At 42.7% G+C, this 25,378-nt stretch overlaps 1 protein-coding gene across 3 annotated transcripts in view; it reads left to right on the top strand.

The window, feature by feature from the left end:
- Positions 1–25,378, top strand: part of REEP2 (receptor accessory protein 2) — a 52,918-nt gene that overhangs the window by 2,758 nt on the left and 24,782 nt on the right. For all 3 annotated transcript variants that reach the window (XM_077472323.1, XM_077472322.1, XM_077472324.1), the window contains exons 2-5: positions 8,147–8,219; positions 13,208–13,284; positions 22,585–22,705; positions 24,792–24,905. In XM_077472323.1, coding sequence (XP_077328449.1) covers positions 8,147–8,219; positions 13,208–13,284; positions 22,585–22,705; positions 24,792–24,905 — 385 coding nt within the window. The remainder of the gene's footprint in view (positions 1–8,146; positions 8,220–13,207; positions 13,285–22,584; positions 22,706–24,791; positions 24,906–25,378) is intronic.

The raw sequence follows: 25,378 nt of genomic DNA, 5'->3' as shown, positions 1-25,378 counted from the left end.
GTTTTTCTGCTGAGTTTTTCCTTCAGATTTACCAAAACCATATAATATGAGGTCAAACCTTAGGAGTTTCAGTTTGTATACAATCAGGCAGACCCTTACACTACATGGTTTTGGTAAGTCTGAAGGAAAAACTGATAGTGTGTATGGGGCTTTAGTGTCACTTTAAAATCCCTGCATCTACAGACATCTACAATTTAACACTAACCTATCTAATCCTGGCAATACACTATATGAAAAATTGCCCGAACTTTGGTCATTTAGACAGTCTCTTCGTTTTTCGGTCAGTTAATGGGCACAAAATTCATGATCGTTGGGATGTTTTTGAGCCTAAAAAAAACGAAAGACGAGTTTGGAAATTTTCTCCCAAACGCCATCCGAACTGTCTGCACTAGGTATATGTAAAAAAAAAAAAGAACAAAAAATGCACTCATTTATGTCCACTGAACGATTTATCGGTCATTACATGATGGCACTATTGTTTGCGCATACAGGCAGAATGTTCATTTTTCAAAAATGTGTTCGGCCGATTTTTCAGATAGTGTATGGCCAGCATAACCCTGTAAAGAAGAAATGAGTATACATTCCTTTTTTTGAAGCCGATCTGACCTGATCCCACGCTGAGCTGTCAGCTGTGGAGGTGGGGTGCAGAGGACACAGCCAACAACGGAAACCCCTATAATAACTCTATGGGTGATGTCACTCCCCATTCATTTCACAGCCGTTGTCAGCTGTGTCCTCTGCAGAGCTTCCGCCACTGGAGATCGGGTCGGATCAGCTTCAGTAAAGGTATTTATAGTGGTTTCTTCTTTACAGGGCTAGATAGGTTAGTGTTAGATCGTGGATGTCTGTGGATGTAGAGATTTTAGTGGTAGGGTGGACTTATTATCCTTTAATTAAAGTGGAATTAAACTCACTGATCTGTTTCCTAAAACAGTGACATTCAAGGCATGCCATCAATAACTGTCATGGTTACCAATGTGCTTATGTCTGCTCCCAACCAAACTGTCAAACCATCTAATAGTTGGTGTCAAAACTGATCACATGTGCAGCATCATGACAACTGCAGACCAAACAGAGGCTGAGATGGCAGCTTCCTTAGCTGTAAAAGGATAAGAGGGTTTGGTTGCAGTTTAATCCGTTTATATGGGGTTGATTAAAGCTAGCCATACATTATACAATTTTCTTATTCAATTTCCTTTATATTTACCTTCAACTATGTAGTGCAAGGAATTGAAAAAATAAAAGAAAAGTATTGCGCATAGAAAACTGTTAAGCTGCCAACACTTCACTAGTCATATAGTGCAAAAAATATATAAACCAATAATGTGGCGTTCCAAAAGAGAACAAAATAAAAAGCATAAATAGATATGAACCTGGAAAATCCAAGGTATATGAATATAGTGAGTAAACAATGTAAGTAGTGCAAGTTGAAAGTGTTTAAGTAGTGCAAGTTGAAAGTGTTTAGGTTTGACCTCATATTATTTGGTTTTGGTAAATCAATCTTGTGTGTACAAGAAAATTGTATAATGTATGGCCAGTCTTACTAAAACTAGAGCAATCAGAATCTGGTCCAGCTGTGCATGGTAGCCAATCAGCTTCTAACTTCAGCTTTTTCAATTAAGCTTTGACAATAAGTCCCCCGTTCACATCGGCACAATTTGACAGTTCAAATCACATGTCAAATCGAAGCCTATTGCCAGTAATAGGAGCATCCCATTAGGTGCGACGCTGACTTTGCGGCACACCACCGATTTCCAAAAATAGATCCTGCACTACTTTTGGCGACTTCAGGGTGATTTCAATAGACATCTGTGCAGGAACCCGCACAGATGCCTTTCAAGCCACTCCTGAAGTCAGACTGAAATGCGGTTTTGAAATTGTGCAAGTTCAGATGAACTCACAAGATTTCAAAGCCACATTCAGTGTGAATGAAGACTCAAACCTGCAAGGTGATTGGTTACTTTCACAGAGCTGTACCAGATTTTGCACCCTCCAGTTTTAGTAAATCACCCCCTATGTCTTTTCAGCCATCTCCCCTTTGTATAGAGTGATGCCATACACCATTGAACTAGTGGTATTTGATGGTTCCTTGATTTTATTTCTTGGCTATCTTTTTAGAATAAATAATATATAGTTAACATTTAAAGCGGAACTTTACCCATAACAACTTGAAAAAAATAATGTTCTTTAGCAAGGAACATACATTTCACAATAATAATTATGCTACCAATATTAGTGTGTGTTGTAAATTTCCTCCAACATTGCATTTGTTTCTTCTTGCTGAAGGCTGCCATTTTGCTGAAGCCCAGAGCCCCTGAACAGCAGTAAATCATAAAGCATAACTAAACCTATCGATTTAACAGTTTCAGAAAAGAGTTACATTCCTGAAATGCCAGGATAGCCGACTGTTCCACTTTATTGTGTCCTTAACCAAACTGTCAAACCATCAAATAGCTGATGTCATAACTGATCACACGTACAGCATTATAGCAGTTGCAGATCAAACAAAAGCAGCTTTCTTGGCCATAAAGGATACAAGAATTTAATTCCACTGCTGTCAGCAGGTCGGCATCTACAAACTCAGCAGTGCCTAAAAATAGAGTGCAATTCAGTGGAGGTCCATGGCAAAAACACCCCTTACATCAGTGGTCAATAGAAAGAATCACTCCTGCAGATAGATACATAGAAGAGAGTAGAGCTGGGCGATTTTCTCCAAAAAAAAATCTGCGATTTAAAAAAAAAGAAAACTCAATTCGAATCATGTTTTTTTTTTCCCAGCCTTGCGGACTAGGCCGAAGCAGCGGCCTCACCTAAAAACTCCTGCCTGCAGCTGACCGGTGTCAGCGCCGGTCCTGGGAAGCTGCAGGAGTTTTAGGTGAGGCTGCGGCTTCAGCCTAGTCTGCAGCATCCGGCCTTTTAGATTTTTTTTTTCTTTCCTCAGGACTGGAGCTGACACTGTGCCGGTCCTTAGGAGCTGCATGCAGGGGTTTTTAGGCGAGGCCGCAGCTTCGGCCTAGTCCGCAAGGCCGGACGCTGCAGACTAGGCCGAAGCCGTGGCCTCGCCTAAAACTCCTGCCTGCAGCTCCCCAGGACTGGTGCTGACACTGCGCCACTACAGCGACGCTTTGCCGGTGCTTTTAACCCCTTTTCGGCCACTGCGAGTGTGAAAGTGCCCTTATACTCAGTTGTGACATGACACTACTTGTATATTAAGACATCGCTTGAAAATCAAAAATATATTAAAAAATTTTGCTTGTCTTGCAAAACGCTCTCAAAACAAGGTTTTACTTTGTATATTTTTTCTAGTTTCCAGTTACTGATTTTTCCTGAAGTAGGCCCAAATTACAACATATCGCGGCCATAAGTCACTTCCAAATCCTGTCAGCCTTTGGCCATGGCATTCATAAATTCACATACAATGTACCTTAACAATATGTTGGATGGTACATGTTTAAGGATGAAATTGTGAAAATAACGCGGTCTAGTATGCACAGACTCGTATTATATCTATCCTGGATTAATGGCCTGCTTTGCTGGGTAAATAGAATTTGCTGAGTTGAACACAGCCTATTTTACATTTGTTTGATTTGTCGATAAAAGCTGTCCAGAAAAATCAACTGCTCTTCCAAATTTGAAATAAGGACCCAGACAGATTTGTCTAGTAAATACCTCTAGATTGACGTATCAGGAATACATTATACAGTAGCAGAATATTAGATACTGATTTTTTGTGAATCGTAGCATTTAATATCTTTAGTTTTATCTTTATGCACTTCTGAATTTAATTTTTTATCGTTTTTCCTGCATTGGTAAAAGCTTTGTTCACCCAGTTTTACTTCCACTGTATGTATTACACATACAGTATAAAGGAGTTAATCTGACGTGTTAAAGGCGTTTGTCTAGTCAGCAGAAATATTTGCTCTATCCCGGTAGCTAATCTATTTATTTTTTCAGTGACAGAAGAACGATTATGGCTGACACATCCTTGTCTAAAACACATGCTCTTTAACCACTTAAAGTGGTGTTGCACAAAAAAAAAAAAAATTTATGAAAATTCCTAAAAAAAAAAACATGACAGGTCCCAGATGACTGCGCGGCCAATCGCGGCGCCGCTTGCGCATGTGCAGTGGGTGCCCGGCTGTGAAGCCACAGCCGGGTGCCCACAGTTAGAATGCCGGCGCAGTCGAGCGGAGGGGGGAACGAGCGGGGCTTCGTTCCCCTGCATCGCTAGACCCTGGGACAGGTAAGTGTCCAATTATTAAAAGTCAGCAGCTGAAGTATTTGTAGCTGCTGACTTTTAATTATTTTTTTATTTTTTTAAGGGGAATTCCTCTTTAAGGACTGGAAGGATTTACCCACTTCCTGACCAGGCAATTTTTTGCGATACAGCTCTGCGTCGCTTTAACTGACAACTGCGTGGTCGTGCGGTGTTGTACCCAAACAAAACGTATATCTTTTTTTCCCCACAAATAGAGCTTTCTTGTGGTGGTATTTGATCACCTCTGCGGTTTTTATTTTTTGCACTATAAACAAAAAAAAGAGCGTCAATTAAAAAAAATGTATATTTTTTACTTTTTGCTATAATAATAAAAAAAAGTAAAAAAAAGTCTTCATCAGTTTAGGCCAATATGTATTCTTCGACATATTTTTGGTAAAAAAAAATCGAATTAAGTGCATATTGATTGGTTTGCGGAAAAGTTATCGCGTCCACAAATTATGGGTTAGATTTATGGCATTTTTATTATTACTATAATTTTTTTTTTTTTACCAGTAATGGCGGTGATCGGCGATATTTAGTGGGACTGCGACATTGTGGCAGACAAACCTGACCCTAAGTGACACTTTTTGGGGACCAGTGACACCACTACAGTGATCAGTGTTAAAAAAAATGCACTGCTTCCTGTATAAATGACACTGACAAGGAAGGGGTTAACACTAGGGGGCGATCAAGTAGGTTAAGTATGCCCTCAGGAGGTGCTTTATAACTGTGGGGGGGGGGGGGGGGGAGTGTTACATTGGAGGAAAACAGAGATCATGTTTGCATAGGCACACCGCTGCTCCGTGTCTCCTGTGAACGATTGGGCAGGTTGTGATGGCCGCCGGACCCGTTGATTGGCTCCCGCTGTGTCCAACCACAGCGGGAGCTGCGTTCTGGCAGGGCATGTGCACCCCCTACTCCGCGTGCACAAAATTACGTACCTGTATGCTTGCGCACCCGGGGCGACCTGCTGCGGTATATGTACAATGGGCGGTCCGGAAGCGGTTAAATTGGAACTGAATTAAAAAAGTGAATATGTGCCATTTTATAAGGAACTTCTATAAAGGTTAATTGTGCCTAAGCAGTATCCTGAAGATTTATCTTTTGTCCTAAATTCCTCCTAAAAATTAGCAGTGCACTTCTATCCCCACAGCTTCATAGTCATATATGCGTTGTATGAGAGGCACTGCTGCCTGGAACTGCTAGTCTCATGGAAAATGGTGACGTCACTACTGTGTTGCTCATTGTTCTCCTTGCTTGAGTGCAATCTGAACCTGAAGACCTGCACTATGCAACTCCCTGCTTATACTTTATTCATTTTGTGGCTATGTGCATTGTATACCACTCCATAGGATTGCTACCTCTTAAATATCCCCCTACTAGTTATCGGATCTGTAGTCATCAGGGGGCAGATCTGACATGAGGAAATAAAGCCTTGCTCCTCTATTGAGATGACCATTACTCATAGACACAGTGCAGGCATTAAGGCTGGATTCACACCTATGCAGTTTTACTGCTTTTTGCATTTTGCAGATTTGCACTACAGAACATGTTCCATAGTAAACCATGTTATATGGACTGTAGTGCAAAATGCAAAAAGCACTAAAACTGCATAGGTGTGAATCCAGCCTAAAAGTCAGTAAAATGGGGTAAAGAATAGCTCCAGTAAGCTCAAATCAATGCTGGTAACTATTCCTTTGCCCTCTGGCTTCCCTTTTTTGGCACAACTTCCACAGTTCAGGTCTTCTTTAAAACTGACCTCTCTCCTATATAAAACAGTGCAAAGCACAAACTGACTGAATTGTCACAGTGTTGCCAACCATCAGTATTTTGCTCCTGCCTGTAAATGCCAGTGACAGAAAAAATTTACCAGTTAAAAATAAGGCTGTGACGCTTTGTGAGCCTGCCAAGACAATACATGTTCCTGCTACAGTGTCTTCATGTGGCACCGGGCGGAGTGAGTCATGTGATGTCATGGTGCAAGGGAGCCAGATTCATGCATGCGAGTCTGCGGGGTGGGAGACTGTCAGTGCTGTTTGGACTGGAGTGGACTGAAGGGACCTCCTGGCATGGAGAGAGACTGTCACTGTGACTCAGGAGGGGACATGTCATGTAGGTGAAGTGTCATCATCAACTGTGTTGCACACTGCTCTCAGTGTCACTGTGAAAGACAATTTTAAGTGTGTGCCTGGTCATTCTAATTACTCACCCTCCTGAGCCCTGTCCCTGAGCTACTTACTATCTAAAAAATAAAATAAGAAATATGTTTTTTGCCTTAATATCTACCTTAAGGCTGGGTTCACACCGCTGCGATGCGGGAACGCCGCGAATCCGCGGCGTTTTCCCGCATCGCATACCTCCCGCCGGCAGTTCACACTGCCCTATGCGGACGGCTGGGGGTGTCAATGTTATGTTAATGACACCCCCAGATCCGTCGGCATATCGCAGTGCGATCTGCCGACTCGCACAGGAATCGGATCGCATGGTGTGAACCCCCATGCGATCCGATTCCGTTGCGGACCCAAAAAAGGGTCCCGTGCGAGTTTGCTGCGGGACCGCTGCGAGTTCAGCCATACTATCTGTATGGCTGAACTCGCAGCGCTATGGAGATCGGATGTGATTTGCTGTGCGAATCACATCCGGTTCTCCCCCCGCAGCGGTGTGAACCCAGCCTAAATCACATTGCTAATTGCATATTGTATGTGTTTTTAGCCTAAATACTGACATTTGCACTTAATTTTGTAACTTTTGAAAATGCCAGTAAAAACTTTGTGTCTTGTCAGTAAATTTCAATCTGGTAGATTGGCAACATTGATTAGGCACACTGAACGTTTTGCTAACTCTCCTGGACTCCTTCTGACTGGAGTGTTTTTGCATAAAAAAACGCTTGATGCTTGTAAACGCCAGTAACGCATTTAGGCGGATTTATACACGTCAAGCACTTGGACGTTAAAGCGGTTCTTCACCCTAAAGGGGAAGTTCCGCTAGTATTATCCCTCCCCCCCTCCGGTGCCACAATCGGCACCTTTCGGGGGGGAGGGGGGTGCAGTTACCTGGATAATCCAGGTAACTGCACCCACTTCTGGCCAGACCGCCGCATGGCTCCGCCCACCCCCGCATGGCCCCCCCCGTTGTGTTCTGGGAAACACACAATTCCCAGAGACACAGCGGGGAACCAGCGCAGCGCGACTCGCGCATGCGCAGTAGGGAACCGGGCAGTGAAGCCCTCTCGCTTCACTTCCCGATTCCCTGACAGAGGATGGCGGCGGTGGCTGCAGCGAGACGAGTGATCGCTCGTCATCTGCCGCCGACATCGCTGGAACCTGGGACAGGTAAGTGTGATATTATTAAAAGTCAGCAGCTGCAATATTAGTAGCTGCTGGCTTTTAATATTTTTTTTTTTTAGGTGCAGCTCCTCTTTAACTCATTTATTTGGCCAGAGTAATCATTTATTCTTGCCAATGCTCAAGTGCAAAACACGCCTAGCGCTTAGGAATGTTTAGACGCACTTACACGTATTTAGGCACGTCAGGTGTTTTTTTGCTGCACCTGGAAGCACTGGCAGTGGGTTTTTTTTTTCTGCAGTGGCAGATCAGGCGATTGGCATGCAGTGAGGCTATTTTTGGTGCCTATTGTACAGAATATGTGTTTGTCAGTGCAGAATACAGTGTTTCTTTAAATCTAAGTTTACACGCAACATATGTAGTCTTGTTAGTTCAGCAGGTATGATGGATTTTCTCTCCGTAAACATTGACTTTTCCAGGTTCTAATTTTTTTCCCAGTGAAAGGTGATTACGTGTTCAGGGACTATGAATTATATTTGTGAGAATTGTTAGCATTACACTATGTTTTAATTATCTGAGTCATTCTATTTATTTTATTTCTTAGACTGCTCTTCGGTACTTTATATCCAGCATATTCATCATACAAAGCTGTGAAGACAAAAAATGTGAAAGAATATGTAAGTTACAATAAATATTACTTCATTCCTCTATTTCATTGCAAAATAAATGACAAGATAATAGTGCAAAATATTACCAAGGATGTGTCTCTCTCTCTCTCTCTCTCTCTCGCTCTCTCTCTATATATATTACACTTTGCTATAATGTAAAGTAGTGAGTGTACAGCTTATATAACAGTATACATTTGCTGTCCCCTCAAAATAACTCAACACACAGCCGTTAATGTCTAAACTGCTGGCAACAAAAGTGAGTACACCCCTAAGTGAAAATGTCCAAATTGGGCCAAAAGTGTCAATATTTTGTGTGGCCACCATTATTTTCCAGCACTGCCTTAATCCTCTTGGGCATGGAGTTCACCAGAGCTTCACAGGTTGCCACTAGAGTCCTCTTCCACTCCTCCATGACGACATCAAGGAGCTGGAGGATATTAGAGGTTTCTGCGATTTACAGTTGGGGAAGCCCACTACCAGTTTGTGGCTCTCCCCTTTGTCTTGGCATCAGCACCCCGAGTCTTTATCAAGGTATTGGCTCCAATTTTGGCATTGTTGCAACAACGCGGGATCGCGATCGTAGGTTACCTAGACGATCTCCTCCTGAGAGCATCTTCCGCCTCAGAATTAAAGGAGGATGTGGCGATCACCATGCAAACCCTGCAGGAATTTGGGTGGCTGTTGAACCTAAAGAAGTCGGTGCTCATACCGACTCAGTGCTTGGAGTACCTAGGCTTACTGCTGGACTCCATGGGACGAGAGTGTTCCTCCCTTCAGACAAGCTGCAGACTCTAGGAGCCGTGGTAAAACTATGTTGAACTGCAGGTGGTCGTCGATGCGCTCTGCATGTGGGTCCTGGGTCTCGTGGCCTCCTTCGAGGCAGTACCGTATGCCCAGTTTCACACCAGAGTCTTGCAGAAGGAGATCTTGACAAAATGGGACAAATCTCCATTATCCCTGGATCGGCAGATTCAGTCAGGGACTCCCTGCTCTGGTGGCTGAGGTCCCCAGCACTTTGGTCCGGGAAGTCGTTCCTACCTCTACATTGGACAGTGATCAAAACAGACACCAGCCTGACCGGCTGGGGTGGAGTACTGGGAGTACAGTCGACCCAGGGCCTCTGGTCGGGGGAGGAATCCAAGTTGCTGAGCAATCTGCTCAAGCTTCGAGTGATCAGGCTATGCCTCTCCACATGGTCGATGAGACTAAGAGGGCGTCTGATCAGGATCCAGTCAGACAACGCCACGGCGGTGGCATATGTCAACCATTAAGGAGGAACAAGAAGCTTGGCTGCAGCACGGGAGGTCGCTCACATCCTTTAGTGGGCAGAGCGACATGTACGGGCCTTGTCGGCCATTTACATCCCAGGAGTGGAAAACTGGCAGGCGGACTACCTAAGTCGCCAGATGCTGGACCCAGGAGAATAGGCATTGCATCCGGAGGTATTCAGGCTACTGCCTGCGATAGGGCACACCGGACGTGGATCTCCTGTTTTCCCGTCTCAATTGGAAGGTGCGAGATTTGTATCCAGGACAAGAGATTCTTGGGCAGACGCGTCAGATGCGCTGGTGGAGCTGGTGGCTCCGTGAGGTCAGTAACGACTGATCTACAACTTTCCTCCGCTAAAGCTACTACCACATCTGGTCCGCAGAGTGGAGAACGAGGGGATTCCAGTAATACTGATTGCCCCAGATTGGCCTTGGTGCCCCTGGTACGATGACTTAGGGCCGGTTCACACTGCAGGCGATGCGAGGCGACACCGACTTGCCTCGCCGCGACCTGCCGCGACCTCAGCGGCAACTTGCAGATGACTTCTGTATAGAAGTCAATGCAAGTCGCCCCGAGGTCGCCCGAAAGTAGTACAGGAACCTTTTTTCTGAGTCGGAGCGACTCTAGTCGCTCCTCTCAGAACGGTTCCATTGTACAGAACGGGGGCGACTTGTAAGATAGCGGCGAGGCGAGTCGTGTCGCCTCGCATCGCCCGCAGTGTGAACCGGCCCGTAGTGTGCCTGGTTGTGGATGCTCCCTGGCGACTACCATTATGAGAGGACCTTCTGTGTCAAGGTCTGATTCTCCATCCTGCTTTACCATCGCTGGTTTTAACGGCATGGCTGTTAAGAGCCAGGTGCTAAGGGACCGGGGCCTGTCGGACTTGGTGATTTCAACTATGTTGAGAGCACGGTAATCTTCTTCTCAGAAGATATACCATCGTACCTGGAAGGCCTACATCTCCAAGTGTGAGGAGAAAGGTTGGCGTCCGCACGCCTATTTCGTTTCCAGGATCCTGCTGTTTTTACAGGGGGAGTAGACCAGAAAATGGCTTTAAGCACCATTAAGGGACAAATATCAGTCTTGGCAGTTTTTTTCCAACGAACCCTGGCATCTCATTCTCTAGTGAGCACTTTTATTCAAGGGGTCCGGCATGTAGTTCCTCCGGTGCGTCCACTGTTTCCCCCATGGGATCTGAACCTGGTGCTATTGGCGCTTCAGAAACCGCTGTTTGAGAACATCAGGTAAATTCCCAGTGTTGACTCTTTCTCTGAAAGTGGTTTTCCTAGTGGCTATTACTCTGGCCAGGAGGGTTTCGAAACTGGCGGCCTTGTTCTGCAAGTCGCCCTGTATGGTTATCCATAAGGATAAGGTGGTGTTGCGTCCACAACCTTCTTTTCTCCCGAAGGTGGTTTTGGCGTTCCACATCAATGAAGACATTGTGTTACCATCTCTGACGTGTTCCGGGCTCTAAGGGTGTATTTGTCTGCCGGGCTCTAAGGGTGTATTTGTCTGCTAAGGGAGCACTTCTGGTTGTGGGTGAAGTTTTTTATGCTGTTCCCACCCCTGGTTATGACACTGCTTGGGGACGTCCCTATGGTCCAGAATAATAGAGTGAACGTAAGAGAAAATAGGATTTTTGTACTCACCGTAAAATCATTTTCTCTGAAGTTCACTGACTGACACAGCACCCTCCCCTCCTATTGGTTTACGTTATACTGCTTGTTGACGTACTGAGCTGCAGGAAGCAGGCTGAGGGGATGTTACTGGAGGGACCGTCCCCCTGGGCGGAACTGTAAAGTTTTTTTTCACATGTATAATGCCGCGTACACACGATCTGACTTTTCAATTGTGTGTGGGCTCCAGCGGATTTTTTCTTCCCAAAAGTCCTGCGGACCTAGAAATAAGACTGGCTTCAAATTTGTCCGCCGGACTCGTCTTTTAGGGGACAATCCGTTCGTCTGTGTGCTAGTCCAACGGACTAAAACCAACGCTAGGGCAGCTATTGGCTACTGGCTATGAACTTCCTTATTCTACGTCATCACGTTAGAATCCGTCTGACTTTTCTAAACGGATTTGTTGGGGACCATAAAAGCTATATATAAATTACCAGTGGGACCATATGAAACCGGAACACAGGCCGCAATTGGCCCATGGGCCAGTCTTTGGACATGCCTGCTTTACACGTTAGTTAGAATAGGGCTTAGAATGGAGGTGAGAGGTTAGGATTCAATTAGACTCCCACTTTATACTGAGCTCTACCAGATAAGAAGCCACATGACACCTTTGGACATTGCTAGAACCTGAAAAGTAAATATTAGTAAATTTACCTGCTTACCCTGACACAAGTGAACTGGTTAGTTGTCTGTTAAGAGCAGTTCACCAGGGAAGGGGCAATCACCTACTGGCCCCCCTGGACACCAGGATGTCTGAAGAATCTGTCAGCATTGGGTGCCAGTGCTTTCAGAGTGAGACTTTTGGTATTTGGCCGAATCGTCCATGCTAACTTCTCCCTTACTAAAAGATACCAGCTCATGTGGCTAGGGTAACAGACAAGTTAGTTCTGGAAGGAGGTTGCTTATATTGGCATGATTTACTGTCATTCTATATATGGCAATATGTCTCAAAGGTTTGAAATATTATACCTATACACCTGTTACAGGCACGAATGGAAAGTAAAAGATAAAGCAATTCACATACCTAACATATTTTTGCATTATATTTAAAGAGTTATTTTTCAGGCTTTACCACTAAATGGATTACTAAGTCTCCCATGTATTGTAGAAAACATATGATATAGGATTAACAAACAAACCAATCTCCAATGTACAATATTTATATTATGGTAGTACTTCAGCAGCACCTTAAAGCAAACCATGTCTAAATAAAAAAATGACTGGTCTGAGGGCTTGCCACTCTGAACTCCACTGCTGCCGCGCATTTTGGGGAAACGGATGTCAGAATTACCGAAGTTGTGTGAGCTACAACAAAATGGCGCCCGTCCACACACTGCCACATCATATAGTGAGCTCATATTAATAAAAAAATGGCTTCAGCTTGGTCTCCTACCCATGGGAGACCCCCTTCTAACATGTTTTGCCCAGTAGGAGCTTAACCATAGAGGCCTCTACATTTAATCCCCTACTGGGCAAAGCATGCTAAAGGAGGTTTTCACATGGGTAGGAAACCAAGCCAAGCTGAAGCCATTTTTCTTTACTAAGAGTAGCTCACTATATGCCATGACAGTGTGTGGACGGGCGCCATTTTGTTGTAGTCCTCGACGTGCCTGACTAGCAAGTATTCAACTCGACCAGCAGCTGCTAACACCCGTCACCTGGGATAACAGATTGGAGAATTTGAGGGGTATTTATGTTATTTGGTCTTTGGTCTACAGAGTTGTGAGAGCATCTTAATGGTAAATGTAAGCGTCAAAGAGAATTTTTTTATATGACAGGTTTGCTTTAAAGTATTTATGTATGCAGACATTAAAGACCTCATCTTTTTCAAATATGTTTGCATTTAAAACAATATGTTGTGTTTTTATATAGTGCCTCTGTCTTTACATTTACCTCCTGTAATCACGGAATCATTGCACAACATTCAGTTTGAGGAAAATGAGAGGAGCCGAGCAGTCTTTACTATATGAAATAAAAAAAATATATATATTAATCTCATGGAAATGTGAATTATTTATATTTGGGAACTGACTGATAATGTATGTTTTACAGGTAAAATGGATGATGTATTGGATTGTATTTGCCTTCTTCACAACTGCAGAAACTTTAACTGATATTATCCTTTCTTGGTAAGTACCTGAATGTTTAGTAAATATTAATAGATTATCAGATCAATAAATGTATGTAGAAATAGTACTGTGTTTGTTATTACAGTATTTATGATGGATCATTTCTTAGCACAAAGCCGCTCTGTCAGGTCAACTAATTGGCTTCCATTCAACTTCCAAAGTCATCTATTATTGTATTTTATTGGAATTAAGCAAATCAATTAGATACATTATTATCTTGGCAGACAAATATATTGTTGGTAGTTAGAGAAGTGCATTATTTTCCAGACAATAATGACAAATACTATATGTATATATACTGTGTGTGTTTTTGTGTATATCTATCTATCTATCTATATATATATATAAAGACTGCCAAGAGGAAAAGAAAGGCATTTAAAAAACAATTTCTATTACACATACAGTATATTGTGTGTGTATATATATATATATCTATATATATATATATATATATCTCAATATATATATATATATATATATATATATATATATATATATATTTATATTTATATTTATTGAGATATATATATATATAGATATATATATATACACACACACAATATACTGTATGTGTAATAGAAATTGTTTTTTAAATGCCTTTCTTTTCCTCTTGGCAGTCTTTATATAGCTACAGCATTGATGTCAATCCAGGCATGAACCTGCGTATTACACCAAAAGGTGATAACTGGCTTTTCACTTGTGCAGGGTGTAACACCTGTACAGTGCTGCAGTCAGCCATATCCAGCACTGTTGTTACAGCATTAATGTGACTTTTAGCACTTTGAAGCTGCATTTTATAGCATTCATGTTGGTAAAATTAGGTTTGCCTTTGACAGGCTTGAAGAATCTATCTTTATACTGTAAAATAAGTTTCAGCGTTTGAAGCATTAATGGGAATGATCCCACACCTATGCATTGGGCTTATATAACTCCATATTTGATAAATCCTGACATTTAGTCACACTTAGGCCGGGTTCACACCGCTGCGATGCGGGAACGCCGCAAATCCACGGTGTTTTCCCGCATCGCATTACTCCCGCCGGCAGTTCACACTGCCCTATGCGGACGGCTGGGAGTGTCAATGATATGTTAACCACTTGAGGACCGCCGTATTGCCATTGTACGTCAGCACAATGGCACAGGCAGGCATAATCACGTACATCTACGTGATTGCCTTCCAGCGGGTGGGGGGTCCCATCGGACCCCCTCCCGCTGGTTACGGCGGTCCGATTCGGTCCAGGAGCGCTCCGTGATGAGGGGATGGCCGTTCGTTTTCGGCCACCCCCTCTGGATCGCTCCTGGCCAATGAGAAGCTTCCTCCCCTGTGTATTGTTTACACAGGAAGGAGGAAGTGATGTCATTCTCCTCGGGGCGGTCTTTTTGACCGGACTACGAGGAGAAGAGTAAAAGTAAGTCTGCACGAACACTACACTGACATGTAGGTACACACAGGCACACAAACCCCCCCCGATCCCCCCCCCGATCGCCCCCCGATCCCCCCCCCCGCCCCCCCTCCCCCCCCAGTCACAGTGTCACTGATTGCATTGATCATTTCTTTACTGATCAATGCATTCAGTGTCAGTTGTGACAGTAAAAACTGTCAGGACAGTTAGTGTTAGGTCCAGGGTAGCCCCCTATCACCCCCCAATAAAGATTTAACCCCCTGATTGCCCCTAGAGTTAACCCTTTCACCCCCTTTTGCCAGTGTCACTAAGCGATCATTTTTCTGATCGCTGCATGTGTCGCTAGTGTCGCTAGGTAGCTAGTTATTTTTTTAGGTTCACCGCCAGGTTTTTATATCGCTAGGTACCCCGATATACTACCCAATAATGTTTTTAACCCCCTGATTGCCGCTAGTTAACCCTTTCACCCCCTTTTGCCAGTGTCACTAAGCGATCGTTTTTCTGATCGCTGCATTAGTGTCGCTACAGTCGCTAGGTAGCTAGTTATTTTTTTAGGTTCACCGCCAGGTTTTTATAGTGCAAGGTACCCCGATATACTACCCAATAATGTTTTTAACCCCCTGATTGCCGCTAGTTAACCCTTTCACCCCCTTTTGCCAGTGTCACTAAGCGATCATTTTTCTGATCGCTGCATGTGTCGCTAGGTAGCTAGTAATTTTTTTAGGTTCACCGCCAGGTTTTTATATCGCTAGGTACCCCGATATACTACCCAATAATGTTTTTAACCCCCTGATTGCCGCTAGTTAACCCTTTCACCCCCTTTTGCCAGTGTCACTAAGCGATCGTTTTTCTGATCGCTGCATTAGTGTCGCTACAGTCGCTAGGTAGCTAGTTATTTTTTTAGGTTCACCGCCAGGTTTTTATAGCGCTAGGTACCCCGATATACTACCCAATAATGGTTTTAACCCCCTGATTTCCGCTAGTTAACCCTTTCACCCCCTTTTGCCAGTGTCACTAAGCGATAATTTTTCTGAACGCTGCATCAGTGTCGCTAGTGTCGCTAGGTAGCTAGTTAACTAGGCTCCCAAAAAGTCCCCCACATGTGGTATCCCCGTACTCGGGAGAAGCAGCAGAATTTATTTTGGGGTGTAATTTGACTTCTGCCCATAGCATGTGTGAGCAATATATCATTTAGTGACAACTTTGTGCAAAAAAAAAAAAGTTTGTAATATTCCCGCAACTTTTGGCAAAATATAAAATATTCCATGGACTCAACATGCCTCTCAGTAAATAGCTTGGGGTGTCTACTTTCCAAAATGGGGTCATTTGGGGGGGTTTTGTGCTATTTTGGCATTTTATGGCCTTCGAAACTGTGATAGGTAGTGAGGAGTTAAATCAAAAATTTGCACCCTTAGAAATCCTGAAGGTGGTGATTGGTTTTCGGGGTGCCGTGCGCGACTAGACTCCCAAAAAGTCCCACACGTGGTATCCCCGTACTCGGGAGAAGCAGCAGAATGTATTTTGGGGTGTCATTTCACATATAACCATGGCATGTGTGAGCAATATATCATTTAGTGACAACTTTTTGTAAAAAAATTTTTTTTTTTTTTTTTTTGTCATTATTCAATCCCTTAGGACAAAAAAAATAAATATTCAATGGGCTCAACATACCCATCAGCAATTTCCTTGGGGTGTCTACTTTCCAAAATGGGGTCATTTGGGGGGGATTTGTACTGCCCTGCCATTTTAGCACCTCAAGAAATGAGATCGGCAGTCATAAATTAAAAGCTGTGTAAATTCCAGAAAATGTACTCTAGTTTGTAGACGCTATAACTTTTGCGCAAACCAAAAAATATACGCTTATTGACATTTTTTTTACTAAAGACATGTGGCTGAATAAATTTTGCCCTCAATGTATGACTAAAATTTAGTTTATTCGATTTTTCTTATAACAAAAAGAAGAAAATATCTTTTTTTTTCAAAATTTTCGCTCTTTTTTCATTTATATTGCAAAAAAAAAAAATCGCAGAGGCAATCAAATACCATCAAAAGAAAGCTCTATTTGTGGGAAGAAAAGGACGCAAATTTCGTTTGGGTGCAATATTGCATGACCGCGCAATTACCAGTTAAAGCAGCGCAGTGCGAAATTGCAAAAAGACCTCTGGTCCTTAAGGTGTTTATTGGTCCGGAACTGAAGTGGTTAATGACACCCCCAGATCCGTCCGCATATCGCAGTGCGATCTGCCGACTCGCACAGGAATCGGATCGCATGGTGTGAACCCCCATGCGATCCGATTCTGTTGCGGACCAAAAAAAGGGTCCCGTGCGAGTTTGCTGCGGGAGCGATGCGAATTCAGCCATACTATCTGTATGGCTGAACTCGCATCGCTACGGAGATCGGATGTGATTTGCACTGCAGTGCGGTGCGAATCACATCCGGATCTCCCCCCGCAGCAGTGTGAACCCAGCCTTAAAGTCGTTCTAAACGCAGAACATTTTTTTACCTTAATGCATTCTCTGCAAACGTCCCACTACTTGTGCTCGCCCCGTATCCCCCTAAACCCTTCCCTTACTCCTCCAGTGACACAGCGCTATCCCACCTGCAGCAGTGCTGCTCCCCTTTCCTGGTCTCACAAGAGACACTGAGATTAGTGGGAGCCATGGGCTAAAGAGGAGTGAGGAGAAAGAGGGGACGTGGCCTATAGATTGCGCACAGCTCGGCTCAGCTTTGATACAGTACTGTGTGGGCTTGCCATGTGTTTTGTTGATGCTTAAAGAGACTTTGCCTGGAGCGGGTGATGACAGGAAGAGCGCAAACATTCTGGGCTTTATGGTTTTTAGCTGGCTTTGCTGCAGTGTTTCAGTGCCTTAGATCTCTCACTGCATTTATACATATTGTATATGAGGGTGTATGCATAGAAGTGCCTAGACACTTTTTGACGTTACTGTTTAGGCAGAATTAACATTTCCAAATGTTCCCTAAAAGATAACAGATCTTCACGTTTGGAGTTCAAGGCCACTTAAAATAGAGCCATTCATTTTTTACATCCTCTGCTGGTAATTTACACACAATGCAAGCTTTTTGGAATTAAAACTCATGGGATTCCACTCACTTTCTGTTTCCTCAGTACTGAGTGGGAGGGTTGTCCTGCTGTAGTCACATGTTTGCTTCTAGTGTTGTAATAGGAGAACAACTGCCGAGAACAGCAATGAGCCAATCACATGAGCAGAAGTGATATTTCTGGGGAATTTTGTGCACTAGTAGTGTACAGAATGTCCCAATCCAGACCATGTTTTCATGTTTTTGCCATCTTCAAAAAAAATCATTGCTGGCTGCAGATTAAACTGGAACTGTCTATTTTATGACCTCTCAATTACAAAAAAAAGCCCGTTAAGCAACTTTGTATGTTATATCAATCTTTAAAGTGTGCCTAAATCTAAAAAATGTAATACATTGCAACTTAGCAGTCCTTAGATGTGGCGGCTGCATTTGTTTTTTTTCTTCAGCCTATTTCCCTTTTTGTTTTCACCTGGAAATGCTGTGGATAACCCACTTCCTGTCCCTTTAGTCCTACAGTTACTTCTCCAAGGTATCTATTGTGGGCTCCTTGAGGGTAGGGACCGATGTGAGTGTGCAATGTAGAGGGATAGGGACAATTGCAGACACTCACTCAGGTTGAACTGGATGGACTGGTGTCTTTATTCAACCTTACTAACAATCTAACTATGTAACTATGTATCGATGGAAACCACACATACTGGACTCCAAACATGTCTGCGTTTGTTCATCTCTATTACATGGTGGTTAGATGAGACTAATAGTTTACAAGAGAGAGGGATAATATTGATTATGCTGCCTTTTCATGGGCACTGAGTTTTTGGCAAGATAAACAGATATTTTCTGTACTTGCTACATTGTTCTTAGCCAAAAATAAATGTAAATACATATATCTGCACCCACTTGTGATTCCTGCTATGGGAATACAATAGATTCTTGCTACAGCTGGCACATATCACATGGTAATGAGGCCTTATGTTCACCTTAAACTTTGCACATTAAACACTACTGAGCAATGAGGAAATGTGTATGGTAGCTTTTGCTTGGTTTTGCACAGAGCAGCTACAAACCCTTTTACTCTGAGCTCCTCCTGTACCACCATCGAAAGCTGCTTCCTATTGTAGCACACCTGTGGGCTTGATCCTGAGCCTTGCTCTGTGTATCTATTGACACGCACAGCAGGGCTCAGTCCCGCTTCCCCCCCCTTGACTTACAGCAGCAAGGGCCAATGGCCAACAGTCCAGTGAGGAGGGAGAGAGAGAGCAGCACCGCTAATCTCAGACACAACACTGGATCGAGATTGGGCTTAGGGAAGTATTTTGGGGTTGGTAAGGTAACAGTTGCACATAAAAAGTTTTTTACCTTAATGCAGAGAATGCATTAAGGTAAAAAAAAAATCTGAAGCCTTTACAACCACTTTAACAGTGACGCTCACTTATTTGCTCCCTTTGGTATTTGAAAAATATATAATTGAAATAGTTTTAGCAATAAGTAAAACATACCTGTTAATCCTGCCAGAAATGCAGTGCTGTCCTGTGCTTTCTGCAGTCTTATCTCAAAGAGTCTTAACATCAATAACTAGGTTATCTCTATGAACTTCAGAACCCTTTCTTACCCCTACTCTCATCATGTGAATAACAGTGGGAGAGGTGTTTTGTAGCCTATAGAGATAACCGGGGCAGGGATATTAAGACTGTTTTAGATACTGCAGAGTCCACAGAACCTCTATAGTCCAGATCAGGAGTGGGCAGCTTAGAGCAGCTTACAGTCACAATACTGGTCCTTCAAAGATAGAGTCCAGTGAGTGTTGTCACCCTAGGACTGGAAGTATGTTACTTGGCAGGATCTCCAGATGAAAGCAAGAAAGCCTGAGAAAAAAAAAAAAAAATTCAGTCACCACAATAAGAGCTTTTAAGTTGCAGTATATTACAATTTTTGTTCTTGGGTTTAGAGAAACTTTACCATTGTTTGTTTAACACGACTAGAAATATTTGTATTTAGTGGAGCAGTACACTATCGTTTATAGTATATGTATATCGAGGTTTTATATATATATATATATATATATATATATATATATATATATATATATATATATATATATATATATATAAAAGGGCTGTACCAAAATGTAATGTAAAAGTGGGCATAACCTTTTTTAATAACTTATATAGGGCATTCAAATTTTACCTATTGTTATGCTGCATACACACGACCGGACTTTCCGGCAGAAAAGGTCAGACGGAATCATTCCGTTGGATATTACGATCGTGTGTGGGCTTCATCTGACTTTTTTCTTCAAAAATTCAAATGGACCTAGAAATAGAACATGTTTCAAATCTGTCTGACGGAATCAATTTCTATCGTGAAAACCATTCGTCTGTATGCTGGTCCAACGGACCAAATACGATGCTATTGCAGCTATTGGCTACTAGCTATTGAACTTCCTTTTCTAGTCCCGTCGTACGCCATCACGTTCAAAACTAACGGACTTTGGTCCGTTCATGTGTGGGCAAGTCCGTTCGGTCAGAAGTCCATCATAACTCCATTGGGAAGACCGTCTGACCTTTTCTGCCGGAAAGTCCGGTCGTGTGTACGGGGCATTAGAGTAACTCTTACAAGGTACTACCTAACATAGTCTCCATCACAAGTAATTCATTTTCATCGTTGAACCCCACTCTTAAATCCTCTTTGAAAAAATTCAGGTGTGCGCTGTTGTCCCCATTTCTTCAAGAACCACTTTCATCAAAGTGAAAGACTGACCGAACCAATGAACGTGGGAGGGCTGTGCTGTACAGTGGATGGGGAACCACTAACCAGTCAAATTTTCTTATCGCCTGATTTGGTGCCAATGATGTGTGTGTGGTTGCACATTGTCATGTTGAATGTGGATCGTTTTCAGATTCTTGTTCTATCTCTTCTTCCTAATGGCTTCTCTAAGCTTCTTAAGTGTCTCAATGTACCGCTTCCTGGTCGTGGTACAGCCACGTTCCAGCATATCAAGGAAAATTACATCCTGTCATCCCAAAAAACAGTCACCATGACTTTCTGTGCTTATTGTTGGCTCCTGAACTTCTTAGACCTTGGGAAAGAGTTGTGATGTTGTGATGCTATTCTATGGAGTGATTTTTTTGTTTCCAGATTATAAATATATGACCATGTTTCATCCCCTATTTCCAGATTAGCAAAAAAATTGTCTTCATTGGCATCATATGCTTACAGCAGATGAAAGCAGATTTTTACCCTTCTGCCCCTCAAATATGGTGTCATTACCCTAAGTTTACCCTAAGTTTTCCACCATTTTCTGTATAACTCTGTGACCACAGTCCCATTGTGCTAGCTCACAAATTTGTTTTGTTTTTAAATCTTTTAAAAATCATCCAGTTACATAAGAAAGGATACAGTTTCCCAGCATATTGCCCCAACAAAAACAAACATCCCAGCTAACCCAGGGTACTATAGTGTAAACTATCCCAGTAAAATACTGCACAGGGCAAACCAAAAATACAGACAAAAAGGACCCCATGTAAGGGCTCAGTACCAACGCCTCCTAATAGGGTGCAAGCAGCCCTAAAAAAAGAGAGAGGGGGGATCAAGAGGGAAATTATAAAAAAGAATAAGGAGAATAGGGGGGGGAGGAAGTGGGGGAAAAAAACTGCTTTAAACTCTTTAGAAGTCCTTCCACAATGAAGCTGCGGAAGAATTGGTTTTGAAGCATACTAGTTGCTCAGCTATGATCAAAAGAAAACATCATCAACTGTTTATATATGTCAGAGGTGGTAAACTCAATCCATAACACCAAAGTCTCATAAAACTGAGTACGTGTCTACATATTGGTACCGCCACTCCTCTGTCAACTGAATTTCTCGAACCAGAAGGAGCCAATCTCTCACTGTAGGAACCCGCAATGACTTCCAGTATAACGGTATCAAATGCAGTTACCAGTAATGAGGAGATGAGGTATCAAGGACCGTTTATTTTTACCCACAGATAAGTGGGTAGCATGAAATAATATCGTCTTTTAGCAGGTGCTGAGTGGCCGTGACTATAAGGTTTCTGGACCTCCACCTATAATGGCTTAATGTGGGGACAATCCCAAGAGATATGCAGAAATGTACCCCTCCTTCCACAGCCTTTTCAACAATATGAGGAGATGGAGGAGCCTCACAAATCCTGACTGGTCTATTTGCACAAATCAATTCATCCACTCGCTGATAATTCGTGTCAGTGGTCGCAGTTGATGTTCTCTCATTGTGTGGTTTGTCTTCAAGGCTGGTTTCCTTTTCTTTAAATTTGTTCATCCATCTGTGCACATTGCTCTTGTCAGTGGAGTCATCTCTATAAACACTCTGTAGCCTTCTGTAGATGTCGGACATCCTGGACCCCTCCTTGGTCAAGAACTCAATGATGGCACGTGCTTCTGCTTGGAATCCTTATTTACCTGTAAGGAAAGAGAAGAAAGAGTTACCGTACTATAGGGAGAGAGTTAGCTCGGCTATAGACGGTGCAAATTGCTTTCCTGCAACCACGGGTATCAGCTGAATATTGGCTGGTTACTGCTGTTGAACTGGCAGAGATTTGAACCATCTATGGCCGGCCTTACTCTAATTTGAACGACCTATGTAAGTTAATAAAAATGTTATGCCCAATTTTACATTACTTTCAGTACAGCCCTCCTATATATAGAGGTAGTGTATAAGGAATGAAATGAATTATTTCTTTGTTTGACAAATTCACGCTGTTGGTGTCAAACTGTTTGTTTTTTCTATTTGGTTTTACCTTTGTGCCTTTGTAAAGCATGTTCTTACTGTAGCTAACTTTAGCCTTTCTTTCTTTTAGGTTTCCTTTTTATTTTGAGTTAAAGATTGCTTTTGTTATTTGGCTTCTATCGCCTTATACTAAAGGCTCTAGTGTGCTGTATAGGAAATTTGTCCATCCAACACTTTCTAGTAAGGAGAAGGTAGGTCTCTAAGTTCCCAAATATACACTATAAAGTCTTAAGGAAAGCTTTCTCAAAAGAATAAAGCCTCGTACACATGATGCGATTGTTGGCAGGGAATTGTTTGTTGACAGACTGTTGTCCTAAAATCTGACCATTAGTACGCTCCTTTTGATAATTGTTGTCCAATTTTTGACCAACAAATGTTGGATGGCAGGCTAGTAAATCTTTGGGGGACAACAGTTTGATGTCAGATTTTTGCATGGTCAGTACACAAATCCGTCACACAAAAGTCGAAAACTACAAACGCGCATGCTCGGGATCAGTGCTCACCAAACACAACATTAGCAGAAGGGGCCCAAAGGATGGTGCTCAAGAGCTAAAATTCCTTGTAGTATGTCACTATGTGCCGTTAGTATTCAAGACAAGATCCTGGCACACACCCTTAAGACAAAATCAGATGCTCAGTTGGCCAAGAATTGCATCGTGTGTACGAGGCTTAAGGCTGGATTCACATTTCACACAGGTTTCCCCACATCCAATTCACATGACAGGAGATTGTGACCGGCTCTCAATGGAACCATGGAGCGCATTGCACAGGGGGTCCTGTGCGTTTTTGGCTCAGTTTTAGATCTCCATTCAGGCAAAAATTTGGGCCTGATTCATCCCTGAAATGAAGAGCAGGGATGCACTGGACCCCTGCTGTGAGCCGCATCTGTATTAGGTGTGAACCCAGCCTGAAGGTTATAAAAGCCCCAAAGGGGTGTGGGTGTGTTCCATAGGTTTGGAATTAAGTGTCTAACAGATCATATGGGTGTGATGTTAAGGTGTTAACAAGCCTTTGGTCATGTAGGGCATATAAAGAGGAGTGCGTAGTTGTGACGCCACCTTGTGTCAATAATTTACACACTTTAAAGTTTAAGACATGGTGTTGTCCATTGGCAATGCTTAATATTGCTATTTTTATTGTAATGATTACATATTTGGGGAAGTATACCATGATGCAGGATTTGCCTGCCTGTCATCTGTCCCCAGTGTTGATTGGAGCAGGGAGGTTTATGCTGCTGCCAAAGGTGAGGAACTTATTGCTGCTAGGATGGGGCCACATAACACAATGCATTCCTTGCCCTATTGTATAGATAGCCCTGTTTATCCATGTTGTATTACTGTCTTAATATCAATGACTTGCTTGTTTGAAGCTTGTTTTCTGTTACCAATATAAAGTTGGTAAAGCTTATCTCCAGCCATACCTTCAGTCTTACATAGTTTTACGGGCTCCTCCCCTATACTGACAATGCTTACTCTAAATTCACTTCACACTGTGAGCTTCTCACAGTGTGCATTATAAGCTACAGCATGTCCTGACCTATCCCTATCATTCATTGGATTTCAGTCATTTCAATAATGGAAGCTCAGCATCACATGTGGACCTTGCGCAGGTAGGTCTGCATTCAAATACGGTCTCTCTTGAAACGCCCATACTCCAGACTAACACCCGCCTGTCATAGCATTTTGTTATTTGCATAACCCCTCTCAGGAGCCTGACCTCTGCTTGCATTAGGGCTGAGGGCTTGTGGGGGAAGTACGCAGGCAAGGTACAGTGATGTTTTTAGAAAGTTATGTACAGCACCCTGCGGACCCCCTCCCAACCATAATCTGTCTGCATTGCATAAAGAAGTAAAAGGGATCAGGTCATTGGGTCTAGAATAAGTGATGTAATGGAAACACAAACAAAATTATAAATATAAGCTGCATGTTGATGATGAAGAAGGGATAGATTTACCAGGGAAGGCAAAATATAAGCAGATAAAACTTTAGCTTTAAAAAACAAATATCACATTTTCATGCATATGGCTTCTTCAAAAAAAACATAAGAGAACGGGCCACCATACCAACTTCTGATAGCAATATCAGATTCAGCATTGCAGTTTAGCAAATCAGTATGGGTAATAGATGTAAACCGCTGTTCCTGGAAATAAGACCGTCTTCATTGCCAGTCGTTCTGGTACTTTCATAAATATATAGCAGACATCCTGATATATGTGAAAGGACTAGCATTTATAGTGCCGTAAGTCAAATGTTAAATGCCTGTTTTATGGCCTTACAGGAAATTGATGAGTACATCGCACAGGCGAGGGACAAGAGCTATGAAACTATGATGCGTTTTGGTAAAAGAGGCTTGAACATTGCTGCTAATGCTGCTGTCACTGCTGCTACTAAGGTAATGATACATTCACATCAGTATTATGCTATCCCGAAAGTTGTAATGGCACGTAAACATGTTATTTTCCTGCAAATAAGTCATCTGTCTAGCTGTATGTGTTACCCTTCTCTAACCTTGGTATAGCCTAAAAATTGCAGTTTTATCTGACACGGCAGAACTGGTTTGGATACTGTGGTTGGATTTTGCTCCATGTGTATCAGATGTCCTCTGATAAGCCTTTTACAGTCAGTAAAATTGCGATCAGTCATGCAGTAAACATGGTTTAACAATATTATCTTCCACCCTGTAGCTCAGTAAGACACCGATTCTCTGCTGTTCTAAGAAATAAGATGGCATTTTTATTCCTTTAATCGGAACGAGCTCAGACATATTAGGATCCTAAACTGAACTTACCTTAGCAAGCCCACCAGGAAGCTGTCACCTTAACTGGGCCTGCAGCGGCACGTATACAAGGAGGGGTACATATACAT

The sequence above is a fragment of the Lithobates pipiens genome, unplaced genomic scaffold, assembly GCF_037356315.1.
Source record: "Lithobates pipiens isolate NorthernLeopardFrog02 unplaced genomic scaffold, aLitPip1_a1.2 Scaffold_8, whole genome shotgun sequence".
Lineage (NCBI taxonomy): Eukaryota > Metazoa > Chordata > Amphibia > Anura > Ranidae > Lithobates > Lithobates pipiens.
This window is presented reverse-complemented; position numbering and strand designations above follow the sequence as displayed.